Source organism: Gossypium raimondii, chromosome 6 (genome assembly GCF_025698545.1).
Source record: "Gossypium raimondii isolate GPD5lz chromosome 6, ASM2569854v1, whole genome shotgun sequence".
Classification (NCBI taxonomy): domain Eukaryota; kingdom Viridiplantae; phylum Streptophyta; class Magnoliopsida; order Malvales; family Malvaceae; genus Gossypium; species Gossypium raimondii.
The window spans coordinates 893,040-906,015 of NC_068570.1; the positions used below are offsets into that span (position 1 = coordinate 893,040).

Genomic DNA, 12,976 nt, shown 5'->3' on the forward strand with positions numbered 1-12,976 from the left:
ATCAACTAATTCAAAAGTACAAAGACTAAAATTGATCAAATTAAAATATAGAGACTAAAATTACAACTTTCACAAAGTATAGGAACTAATAATAAAATTTAACCTAAAGATTGAATTTGCCTTTTTTTTTTTTTACAAAGTCCAAAGTTTTTCCACCAAGTTGTTTAATGTTACTTTTAAATTAGGCAAAAGTAGAGATAATTAGTGGGGAGAAAATCTACTTTTGAGGTAATTAGTGTATATATTACTTTTTATGTTAAAATATCTTTCAAGTTTTTATATTTTTCGTAAATTTGAAATTAAGTTTTTATTTCTTTTTAATTTAAAATTTAAGTTTAATTATTAATATTATTAAATTTATTCTTAAATTCATTGGTGGATCATTTTAAAATTAAAAAAAACTCACTTAGTAATCATATAATCAACAAAATGACATAGTAGACAATAATTTAACAAAAGAATTTTATCAATGTTAACAATTAGACTTTGCATTTCTAAATCTAAAAAAAATCGAGGACTAAATTATTAAAAATAAAAATAGGAGGACTAAATTCCAAATAAATGAAGAGCACAATGACTTAGAGCATATTTTATTTTATTTATTATAACTAAACCTATTTAAGGGTCAAACTACTACTCGTCGAAGTTCAAATGTAGGAGAATTTAAACAAAAATATTAATTCCGAAAAACAATTTTAAATACCGGCAAAGCTCGAACTCTAATATTCAAATCCCAAGTTTAGCCTTACTTTTTTTCTCAAGTTTTAATCTTCATCTAAACATAACAATATAATTCCAAAATGTATGATTATATACGATAAAATCACACTTTAGCCTCCAAAAAAATTTAAAAAAAAATGTAATCCTTCAAATTTTTATATTTTTATTTTACCCAAAAATTTAAAATTCACCTCTTCCGATAATCTTACTTTCTATGAATCAAACTAGGTTCTCGTAATATAATCCCAATCAATTTCAAAATTATTGGAAATTCCTTTTTCAAATTAGGGTTTTGGTAGGAATTTATTTTTGAAATTCAAATAGAAGTAATGATTAGAGGGGCATGTGCCACAGTCCACATGATTCAATAACAAAGGCTGGCTTAGTTTGAACAATAATGGGGTAGTCTTAAAAGACTATAAAGGTGAATTTCTTCATCTTGTTTTACCTCTCTGTCTCCTTCTTTGTCCCCCAAAAAAACTTCTTGTTTTTACTTTTTTTTTCTTTTATAAATTTAGTTTTTAGTTTAATTTGACAATTAAATTTTTTAGTTTAAAAGAATTAAATTATCTTTTTTTAATGAAAATGTTGATTAAAATATTAATTTTTCAGTAATTTTTGCGTGACAATTTGTGTGACAAGCCATGGTGCTTCATGTTGACATGATTTTATTTATCTTATATGTCATATCAACAAATAATTTAACAGTTATAAAAATATTCAAATAAAACATAACAAAATAACTCAATGTTCTTTAAAAGAAAAAGCATGAAGTATACGTGGATTGAGATGTAGGCTGTCATGTTTAAAAATTTAACATTTTAGTCAATATTTTTGTTAAAAAATAGCAGTTCGACTTTTTTTGAAAGGTTGATGATCAAATTCGACTCTTTTTAAAAGATTGAGAGCCAAATTTAGCTTAAAAATTAATAAAATTAATAAAAGTTCTGACTTTGGTAAATGCTTGCTTAATTCCATCTCGCCTCATTATAGGTTCTTATTTTACCTGCTCTTTTCGACATAATGTGTAGAACTAACCATAGCCTCTCCCCACCCCTTAAATAGGAAGATAATGCGCTTCAGCCACTTGAGCCCATGTCCTCTTGCACTGACAATAATATCAATATCAATCGAACTAAGACTCAATCGACATAATTTCATAATATTAAAAATTGAAAAATCTTAGTAAAGAGAACGGATATAATTAATGTCCATTTAAGGGCATAACTAATGGTAAGCAGGGGCCTTGATGGCTCTACTTAAGTGAACTAATAATAATTTTAGTCCCTCTTAATTATTAAATATTCAATTTAAAACTTTTTTTTAGGATGAAATTTTTGTTTTCACCCCTCTGAATTTTAAAATTTTATTTCATCTCCCTCAATACTGAATTCTTAGCTTCGCCCCTACATCCATCACCTCTAACTCAGCCTACTCTTGGTAGCTTTGATGCGTTTTGACTAGGACAAACTTGTCGTTTCACATATGTCCTTGCTATGAAAAGAGGGTCTCTTCCCCACTACTATATCTATTGTCCCTTTACAATGGATATATATATATATATATATATATAAAGGAAAAAGGTTAGCAATTGGCATTATAATATTATGCCAATTTATTACCATCAATCATTTGAACTCAAGAAAACAAAATAAAGTGATAATAAAATAAGAATGGTTATACTTGATCAATCTAGTAGAATTAAACCAATTGAGCTTATATTTGAACCAATTTATATATATATATATTTTTTTAATTTTTACTACTTTTAATAATTTAATTAATTAATTTTGAATGGGTAATCAAATGATGGAAGCGAGAATCAATTACTTAACCAATTTGATCGTCAGTCCAATTCTAAAACTGGAATTGTATTTTAAGCAAATAATAATAAAAGAAGTAAACTAATAAATAGAATAAAGGGTAAATTACGTCTAAGGTTACTAAACTATTAGTAACTTTATGTTTTGGTTACTCAATTTAAAAAAGTTACAAAATGGTCACTAAACTATTCAAAAGTTTTCATTAAAGTCACTAGGTTGTTAAAATCACTGTTGTATGGCTTTCTTTGCTCGTACCATTTACGCAAATCGAAAGCTCTCTTTTCCCTTCTCTTTTATAGTTTAATTTTTTTTTCAAGAAACAACTTTGAACGCCACGAATCTGTGAACCAAAATTTAAACATCTTTTTTCTCCAATCTTTAACAGTGATCATCAAACCAACTTGAATCTAATGTATGTTCTTCTACTTGTCAATGGGTATCGACCCACCTTATTGATCATCAAGTCATTGCCTGAAATCCATTAGTCGGACTTTTTCTTAAAAAAAATACTTAAAACCCAATAACTTAGGTAAAAACTTTTGAATAGTTTAGGGACTTAAATAAAAATTTTCAAATAGGTCAGTGTCTATTTTGTAACATTTTAAAGTTAAATGACTAAAATATAAATTTACTAATAATTTAGTGACCTTAGATTGAATTTACCCTAAAATAGAAAAGAAAAGAGAAAGAAATAAACACAGAAAAATTTAAAAAGAAAGAAGAAAGAAATAATATATCTGGCTTTGGCCCCTTCGTCTACTTCTTAATAATGCTTAAAAAAAAGCTTCCAGTTTTGAATATATGCTCTCCAAGCTTAACATTTCGTCTTTTTGTGAACAATCTTTCTTCTTCTTTTGATTTTTTCACCCTAAAAAAATATTGAAGCCTTCTGTTCAATGCAAGCTCGCTTCGATTCTTTAATGGCGAGTTTTCTCTTCATTGGGTCACTGCTTAATGGCCTTTTTTTCTTCTCTAAATCTGTAAGCTCTCTTCCTCTCTCATTTCCCATTCTTTTTCTTTTCCTTTAAAAAAAGATGCATTTTTCTTTATGGGATTATTGATTAAAATTCTGGGTTTAAATCTGTTTGATCTAGTAACACTGTTAATATTTTTGTTTAATTTAATTTCTTTTTTCTCAACATTTTAGTAGATCTGAAGTGAAATTCCTTCTTTATATGCAATTGATTCTTTTTAATTATTATGTTGAAAAGATTAGTGTTTTGTTAAATGAATTTGTAGAATGTAGGACTTGATAGTTAAATTTACTGCTACAGAAAAAAAAAAAGAGTTGCCATTTTGTTTAGATTATGGATCATGCTTTATTGGGTTTCTTTGTTCTTTCTTTTTTCCCCCCTTAATCTCCATTATCTTTATCTGTGTGTTAGTATGGTGGATTTTATTAGGTTAAAATGTGCCTATAATCCCTGTCTTTTCTAAAATTTGGAATTTAACATCTTTACTTCTCAGATTTTAAAATTCAAATTTAACAATTGTTAATTTTTTTTTAACTACTCACTTGGTAGCCATGTGAAACTGAATTTTGAAATCTGAACCTAAAAATACAAGCACAAGGACTAAATTTCTAATTTTTGAAAAGTACAGGGACTATAGGCATGTTTTAACCATTTTTATATATATTTTAGTTTGGTTTTGACTACTTAAATGATTGGAATTTAGGGTTGTTGGTGTTCATTATCTTTTAAATTTGTATAAATATATTTTGTAAAATTAATTTAATAAATTGATGATAAAGAATTAAAGATAGTTGCTAACCATTATGGAAGACTAGTGAAATTAATCTTTTTTTTTTATATCATATGACTTGTTAAATTCCTTCCTTGTAGAGCAAAATCGGTAAAAATCCCATGGAGATCCTATATTAAGTGTCAGATTATATTTTGGTCCCTCTACTTAAAAAATGGACAAATTAATTATTGTATGTTAGATCAAAGAGCAAACTGGTCCTTCTTGTTAAAATTTTCATCCAGTTTTACTGTTAAAAACTGGCATGACTAACAGAATAATCAAACAGTGACAAGTGGTGTATCATGCGTACCTCATGCCGACGTACATAAACCAATTTTTAACCGAAGAAATGGATGTAATTTTTAACAAAAGGATCAATTTACTCTTTGATTTAACATAAAATGATAAATTTGCCCATTTTTTGAGTAGAGGGAGCGAAATGCAATCCGAACTCCTAGTATAAAGACCTCCATGGTACTTTTACCAGCAAAATCCATCCCTTCGAACTCTTGAGAGGATAAATAAACCCTTAGGCAATGAGTTTTTTTTCGGTGTTTCAAACCGTTCCGATCCTTGATATTTGTTGTTGAATGAGGGATTTCATATGCAACTTTTTTTTTTAAGGCTGAGAGTTTGAGACCTCCATTGTATTGTTATGGTGCCTTCACTCAATGAGTTGTCTTAGGTGAAAAAAATACTTTTTCGAAGATGGTATTTGTTGCAATCTTCATTACGAGGACGATGAACGTGTTCAAATGCCAACACGGAATGATTGTGGTTGCTATAATCGGTTGCTATGTTTTTGGTACCCATTGTCGTCTTGTTTTGTTTCTGTGATGATTATGAGATAGTTTTACTTCGAATTAGATAGCTAATATCGGGTAATTTACTCCAGGTTGTATAAGCATTAATCGGAGTCTGGTTTTGTCTCTGAAGAATATATGGATTTCGAGAAAAAGAAGAGATGGAAACTGGTGGTGCCACGTATTTTGAAAAACAAATCAGCATCTCGTTGTTTTTTCCAAAAGGTGAAACCAACTAATTTCAATCCGGGCTGTGCACCAGTGTATCTCAACGTCTATGACTTAACCCCTATGAATGGCTACTTTTATTGGGCAGGCCTCGGTATCTTTCATTCCGGTGTGGAAGGTAAGCTTTGTTTCTGTCCTTATCTCGTTTCCGTCCAATGCAAGCTGGTTTAGCTTTCTCTGATATCCAAACCGGATTCTTGTACAGTTCACGGTGTGGAGTATGCATTTGGAGCTCATGACTACCCAACAAGTGGTGTTTTCGAGGTCGAACCACGACAGTGCCCGGGTTTCCAGTTCCGAAAATCAATATTCATTGGGACAACATCGTTGGATCCTATCAAAGTACGGGAATTCATGGAGCGTAATTCGACAAGGTATCATGGAGATACGTATCACTTGATCGTCAAGAACTGCAACCATTTCTGTAAGGATATTTGTCACAGGTTGACAGGGAAACACATTCCGAAATGGGTAAATCGGCTTGCAAGAATAGGTTCAATGTGCAGTTGCATTCTTCCCGAAGCCCTTAAGACTTCAGTCGTGCGGCACGATCCGAATTATCAACCTTTCGATAGTGAGAAAAGGAGGCTGAGATGCGCATTTAGTTGCCTATCTTCGGTTTCCATGCGGCAAAAGTCCTCGTTACTCCTACAATCACCCTTAAGAGGCTGCTTTCCACCTTGGGATTCGAAGAAATCGAACAATGTGTCATGTTGAAAAGGTAAGACAACCAATCGGGTTTTAACATTCATCTGCAATTAGAGATTTTCTTTCGGTGTTTGTCGTCTTAATTGTGGGATGTATGTTCTCATGTATGTAACACTAATGTGGTGTTAAAATCTTGTTTCAAAGTGTTCTTTTAGTCTCTAAGACAATGTAATTGATTTAATTCGTTGATTCGAGTGAAAGATAAAAGGGGAAGGACGATATGTATCGGCTCGAATTGGTGGTCGGAAACTTGCTGAGCCATAGAATCAACAAAAGTGTTAAGCAATGAATGGATTTCTCTAATATGGTATTGGCAGGACAATGTTAATAATGATACAAACGTTTCTGATACATTGATCTCGTAGCATCATACCTACCTGAAAATCATACATGTAATGTTATATGTTGTGGATATAACGCCCAAAGACCAGAATAACACAGTTGACAGATGATTCAAACCGATGAAAGCCCCCATTGACTTATAAAAATCTCAGCTCCTCGACTGCAAAGGCGATTAAATGACGAAACACTATAGCTTCCTCTACTGACCATAATTAACTCCCTGGATCTATAGCAGCTGAAAATGAATAGACATCAAAGTTCAAAGACATGATTTAAAGAGATGCATGCATGCATACATGCATACATATTAAGACAAATGTAAAAAGAATGGCATGCATGCATACATATTAAGAAAAAAATGTAAAAAAGTGGCATGCATGCATACATACATATATACACACACATGCACATAGATACGTGCATATTAAGACAAAAATGTAAAAGAGTAGCATTTCAGTTCTTTTAAGGAAATTTGAATCTGTATTTATAATCTTTATCTAATGGCAACAAGTACCAAGAATAAAGTTTACAATATAACAGCAAATGGCGACGAGAAACAAACCCTACGGTTTAGTCAGTGCGTTCATGGAAAATACCGGTGTAAACTAAGGAACTTAACTGAGACTCGATATTTGTTTGGGAGCAAGGCCAAGAAATTATCAATCGTCTTTCTGATGCAAAACACTAGGCAGGCGATTATTACCATTGAGAGCAGCATGATATATTCGCTTCTCGGCCAGTCCTATATCAGACATTATCAAATTACCCTGCAACCACAAAATTAAACTGAGAGTTAAAGACTGGCATCAACATGAATGACGATTCGACTAATTGTGTGCCATGTTACCATAAGATTTTATGGTCATTTTACTGCATATCGGTGACTACACGGCACAAGAAATATCAAATGTGGTTCAACGGGCTTACATCCATCATTAGTTGGTTAAGATAGATATTTTCTCAAGGGTCAGTTTAGCTTTAATGGTAACTGTGCAGAGTGATGGTAAGAGAAGTATCTAAGAGCGCCAACAATCAATCAATATGACTAAATATTTGATGATCCGATAAGACGGTTCGATATATGCATACCTCAGTTGCCATCAATCTTCGGACATTATTGGCATATAGTTTCGGATCGTCCTTCTCTTGCTGTGAGGGGTAGTAGGTCGGTAAGTGCATCACTTCCATGTGATTTACGAATTGGCATAGAAGAAAAACAACATGACGCACCTACGGAGAACAATACAGAACATTAGCAGCAGCATGGAAAAAACTGGTAAAGTTATTATGATTTCATTGTTTTCTTGCATGAAGAAATAAATCATGCTATATATTGTCCCTGTAATCTTCCATCTTAATAACAATTTCAATGTATTACATAGCTACTTAATCAAAGGAACAAATAAATTTTGCTCTATTTTAGTAAAATAGAGGGATGAAATTCACAATTAGACCAATAGATTTATTATCAAAATTTATAAAATCTATATTGAATTTGCTCGAGAAATACTCACCCCTGTTATTGAATCCCAGGCTGGACTAAATCGTTGGTATGGATACCTTAATATAACAGGCACCACAGGTGCTCCGGCCAAAAACGCACCGGTCTTGAACGAGAGAAGGTAATCCCCATTGGTTGTAGTTCCTTCTGTTGTCAAAAGAAATACAAATCAAACAACTAGGAAATATCAGCTACGGTCATACATAAATACGTACATACATACAAATGTACATAGCAGATCAAAACGACAGTTAACCTGGAAAGAGCAACATCATTGGAGCAGATCCATTACGATGAGCTTCACGAACTCTGTCAGTCACAACACCTGAAAGAAATACCGTTTATGCATTGTACTTTAGATCAATAGTATGTGACGAAGAGCACGTTTCAAGGTTGATATTTGTTCTACCTGCAACACCTTTGAAGTCTGAGGATTTTGATTCTCGCTGGACGTAGACACAACCAAGGCATTTACTGTAACAAACAAGCCAAAATATCATTCACAATTCTAACAGAACCAAATAAATAGGTAACCGTCAAAAAAAAAATTTGCAAGAATGCAACTCTTTCCGAAACAAAGACATGTATTCGGATAATAACCATAAAAGACTAAATTGTAACAGAGTTAACATTTAATCTCTATACTATTAAAAATGATCAAATAAGGAGGGGATCAAATTAGTCCCCTACTACTAAATGCATCAATTTAATCTCTATATTATTAAAATAATCAAATAAGGCTAAATTGTAACAGAGTTAACATTTATTGTTAAGAAATGACATGAAATTTTTTTTTTTTCCATTTGCAGTTCAACTCCAAACAAAAGATTCCATTTGTAAATCCATAAAAAAACTTTCAAAATATTAACTTTGTTAATAGCAAATGACATTTTTAAAACATTAAATATTATCTGTTGAAATTTGAATTTATTTGATTCTTTTTAATAGTATGGGACTAATTTGATCCAATCCCTATAATAGAGAGATCTGCCAGGTACATTCACCTAAGGTATTGTATTCTCGAGGTGTCTCTGCTCGGTTTTAGCCCTAAGATTTTGCTGAACGGGGTGACTCACATGGTCACGCCGAGAGCTTAGCAAGTTCACATGACCATGCCGAAAGCCAAAAGTAGCTCAAGTGGTACCTAGACACCACGAGAATATAATACCTGACATATTGAGAGGGTCTCCAACCCCTCAGCAAATTCGATAATGAAAAAAACGACTACAACCGAATCACAAACTCACCTGATGAGACCAACTAGAGGAATTTTAGCCACAGATCTCTTCAGAAATAAAATCCAAGGGTTCCAATTGAAAAACAAACAAACAAATAAACCAGAAACAAATCAGTTTAAAGCAGCAAAATTTAAATTTTAACTTTTTATAACATAATCAAAACTATAAAAGAATGACTGATAAGTTAAACAAACCTTAGCAACAAAGCTTGGAAAAGAAGAGGACATATGATATAAGATATCTAAATATGAAACATGATTAGATACAATTGCCCCAGGTTTTTCTTGCTCTTCTAATTGATGGGTACCCTATAAAAAATCACACAAAAAATCATTAAAAATTTGAAGTTTTTTGCATTTAAATCCTCCTTAAAGCTATCAAATTGAACTTGGTATTACCTCAGTTTTTGAGTTCTCTTTGGTATTAGCTGAATCTTTATGAGTTTCAGTAATCCAATAAAATCCTACCACAAATAGCAAAGACCTAGAGAGAAACCGGCCCGACCGGACAATCACGGCCCGCCGCCACCCACCCAAGTGAGCATAACCCTCTTCTTCCTCCTCCTGGTTCGGGGCAGAGAACATAGTACAAATTCTACAAATCATATAATATACAACCACAAGGGACATCCCAAAAACGATTCGAAGGGGAAGCAACGTAACGAGGGAGATCCCAAGCATGATTTTCTCCTTCAATGGGAGCTCTCCACGTCCCATGGTACCGTACACGTCGTTACGAACGTAAGCAGCGAATTTCTTCTCGAGCTCGTGGATGTTGGCGGCGGCGGTGGATGAGGAGTCGGGTTTGAGTAAGGGGCGGTCGTCTTTGGAGGAAGTATCGTCATGGGTCGGATCGGGTTGTTGAATCTTCGCCGGTTTCGAATTCAAGTCCTTGAGTTCGGATTCCATGCTGCTTTCAAAAAAAAAAAGGTACAAATTCGGATCAAATTTTGTGCAAGGAAATTTGGGTTTTGACTATTTGAAGAGATAATCAATGGGTTGGATTTAGAATTTGGATTTGACTAGGGAAGTGAAGTGGATTAAAAGAGAGTTTATGAATGGAAAGGAGAGGTTTATTTGGATCTGAGGAAATAGCCATGGATTCTGTTTTTTTTTTTTTTTTCCAAACACTAAATTTTCGCTATATTCTATCCTAAACCAAGGTTTATGACTGCGGGAAATGGCGAATCAAATGCCCACAAAATAATGCATTTTTTTTTCTCAATATAAAAATATGAAAGAATTCGAGTTCATGAAGGTTCCCCATCTTGGGTTGGTGAGACTAGACAATGAGCCGGTTCATCAGTTCGATTAGGGTAAATTACATCGAAGCTAAGTAAACTATTAGTAAGTTTAAGTTTTGGTCATTTAATTTTAAAAAGTTATGAAATAGTTATTGAACTGTTAAAAAATTTTCATTTAAGTCATTACGTTGCTAAAATCATCAGTGTATATCATTCTCTATTTGCATCGTCTATACCAATTAAAACCTCTTCTTTCCCTTCACTTCTACAACTTAAATTCTTTTCATAAAATAACTTTAAACATCATGAATGTACGAATCAAAATTCAAACAACTTTTTTTTTTGATCTCTAACATTAACTGTCAGATCAACATTAATCAAAGGTATGTTCTTTCACGAGTACTAATACACCAATCGTACTTTTTTTTAAAAAAAACTTATCAACCCAATGATTTAAATAAAAATTTACGAATAGTTCAACGATTTAAATCAAAACTTTTAAATAATTCAATAATCATTTTATAACTTTTTAAATTAAATGATCAAAATGTGAAATTATTAATAATTTAGGGACCTTATTTGGAATTTACCAATTGAATTAATGGATAAAGCAAGAACTTGGTAATTTTTTTCAATTTAGACCTAAATATTTTTTTTCCCTAAATTGGCATTGTAAATTGACAATTTTTTCTCAATTTTGGCTATATGACGACATGGCACTTTGATATTGTTTAATGCCACTGAGGTTAGACTTTAACCTAGCAAATAGTGCGACATTAGGCAATGGCTTCGTTTGTGGGTGGCCCGTGACAATCACATGAACCAACTCTAAAACAATTTGTCAAATATTCAGGGACCAAGTTGAAAATATTACCTTATCCCTTAAATTAGTTAAATTAAAATTTTGCTTCTCTCCCATTCAAATAACACTCATAACTAGAAGTTGACCTATTTTCATTGCTTATAAAATTAAATTAATCATCATAATCAACTTTGACCAAATCTAGTGAATTGAAAATTAAAGAAATGGCTGGTCCGATTAAAAATAAAAATGAAGTTTTGATTAATATTACCATTTAACCCAAACCCATTTTTTTCTATTGTTTCTCAAAGTGTTAGAAATAAAGCACAAATAAAAGTCATTTGGATTGTGATTAAATTTTCATATATTATAAAATTAAAAATAATGTATATGTTAAAATTCGCTAAGTAGTGGACTCTAACTTTATATAATTAACTTTAACTAAATCGATTAAATTAAATATTAAGAGTTAAATTGTATTTTATCTCTCTATTTAAAATAGGTAAATTAGTTCCTATACATTATATCAAAGAATGAATTAGTCGCTTTTGTTAAAAATTTTATCTATGATGTAATGTGCCACATGTATATCAAGTATGATGTACAAAGATCAATTTTAATAGAAGAACTAATTTTCACATTGCTCTAATGTATAAGGATTAATTTACTCATTTTTTGGGCAAATAGTGCAAAATATAATCTAACTCGTATTACAGGAGCTTTATGATACTTTTACCATTAAATTAAATATATGAATGATTAAACCCGGTTCGAACCGAGTTTTAAGATGCAGCTATCAAGTAATACGTTGAGACCAGTTTATAGGATTTGTTCTTTTACGTATTAAATTTTTATTGGATAATCCCAGTTCTAAAACCGTCGACATTACGCCACGTACTTTTAATGAGCTGGCCCATTTGTCCGAATAAGACCCGGCTTGGAGCCGTAACTAATTCGGCTTCCATTTCACAGCATTTTATTTTAATTTTCCAAAAAATTATCATATTTATCAAATAGTAAATCATATTAAGGATAATAAGTCGAAGTTATCAAAATATTACGAAAGTTTTCAAAGTGATAAAATATTATTAAAAGTTAATCTATCGTATCAATTAATTACAAAAATCATTATAAAAGTCAACCAAATAATTAAAACTAGTGTTGTGATACACCCCTTATGCCCCGGAAAAATAAAGAATACAAAATAATATTTAAGTAATGATTTTTTTAATTTTAATAATTAGTAAAAATGCAAACAATTTGATAAAAAGAAAATAATACTAAATTCTAATACACTCACAATATGTTAAAATGATTAAAAATATATTTATAAAAAATTACGTAAAAATCAAATAATTTTGATTGAAATAGTAAAATTGATGATTTAAGAAATTTGATGTCTTAAGTTCACATATTATCATTTGTGAATTTATTTTGAATTTTAATTATTTTTACAAATTTTATATAAAGTTATAATTAAAAAAACAAAACAACATCATAATAATATTCGTTACTTTTAAAACAAAACAAAGATATTTTAATTAATTTTCAATTAAATTTGTGTTGGTTAGCTTGTAAGCAATAGACTAATTATTGAACATACAAAATTTAAGATGGTGATTTTAAATTAAAATTTTTGGGTCAAGTATAGATAAAATTCATCATGTTCATTCTGCTAAAATATTCTTCTTAAATTTTAACTATTTATATACATTCTAAAACATAATTTTTAATAATATATAACATATTATCTAATTTTAAAAATACTTTTTATATATATTTTTATTATTTTTTAAATTTCATAATATATATTTGGCTTAGA

The 12,976-nt window shown here is 30.9% G+C and overlaps 2 protein-coding genes across 3 annotated transcripts; one reads left to right on the forward strand and one right to left on the reverse strand.

The window, feature by feature from the left end:
• Positions 1 to 3,290: 3,290 nt before the first annotated feature.
• Positions 3,291 to 6,331, forward strand: LOC105772864 (deSI-like protein At4g17486). The gene is made up of 3 exons (XM_012594343.2): positions 3,291 to 3,523; positions 5,185 to 5,438; positions 5,526 to 6,331. The coding sequence occupies exons 2-3, from the start codon at positions 5,231 to 5,233 to the stop codon at positions 6,035 to 6,037; spliced, it is 720 nt and encodes a 239-aa protein (XP_012449797.1). The 5' UTR covers positions 3,291 to 3,523; positions 5,185 to 5,230; the 3' UTR covers positions 6,038 to 6,331.
• LOC105772863 (lysophospholipid acyltransferase LPEAT1) lies at positions 6,307 to 10,368 on the reverse strand. Of its 2 annotated transcripts, none has more exons than XM_012594342.2 (9): positions 9,508 to 10,368; positions 9,304 to 9,417; positions 9,119 to 9,156; positions 8,281 to 8,345; positions 8,128 to 8,196; positions 7,885 to 8,018; positions 7,460 to 7,600; positions 7,074 to 7,137; positions 6,307 to 6,605 (listed from the first exon to the last, which is right to left on the reverse strand). In XM_012594342.2, exons 1-9 carry the CDS (start codon positions 10,015 to 10,017, stop codon positions 6,583 to 6,585), a joined length of 1,158 nt encoding a protein of 385 aa, XP_012449796.1. In that variant the 5' UTR covers positions 10,018 to 10,368; the 3' UTR covers positions 6,307 to 6,582. The 2 variants fall into 2 exon arrangements, with proteins under 2 accessions (XP_012449796.1, XP_012449795.1); XM_012594341.2 differs by having other exon boundaries at positions 6,990 to 7,137; positions 9,508 to 10,366.
• Between the last annotated feature and the right edge of the window lie 2,608 nt (positions 10,369 to 12,976).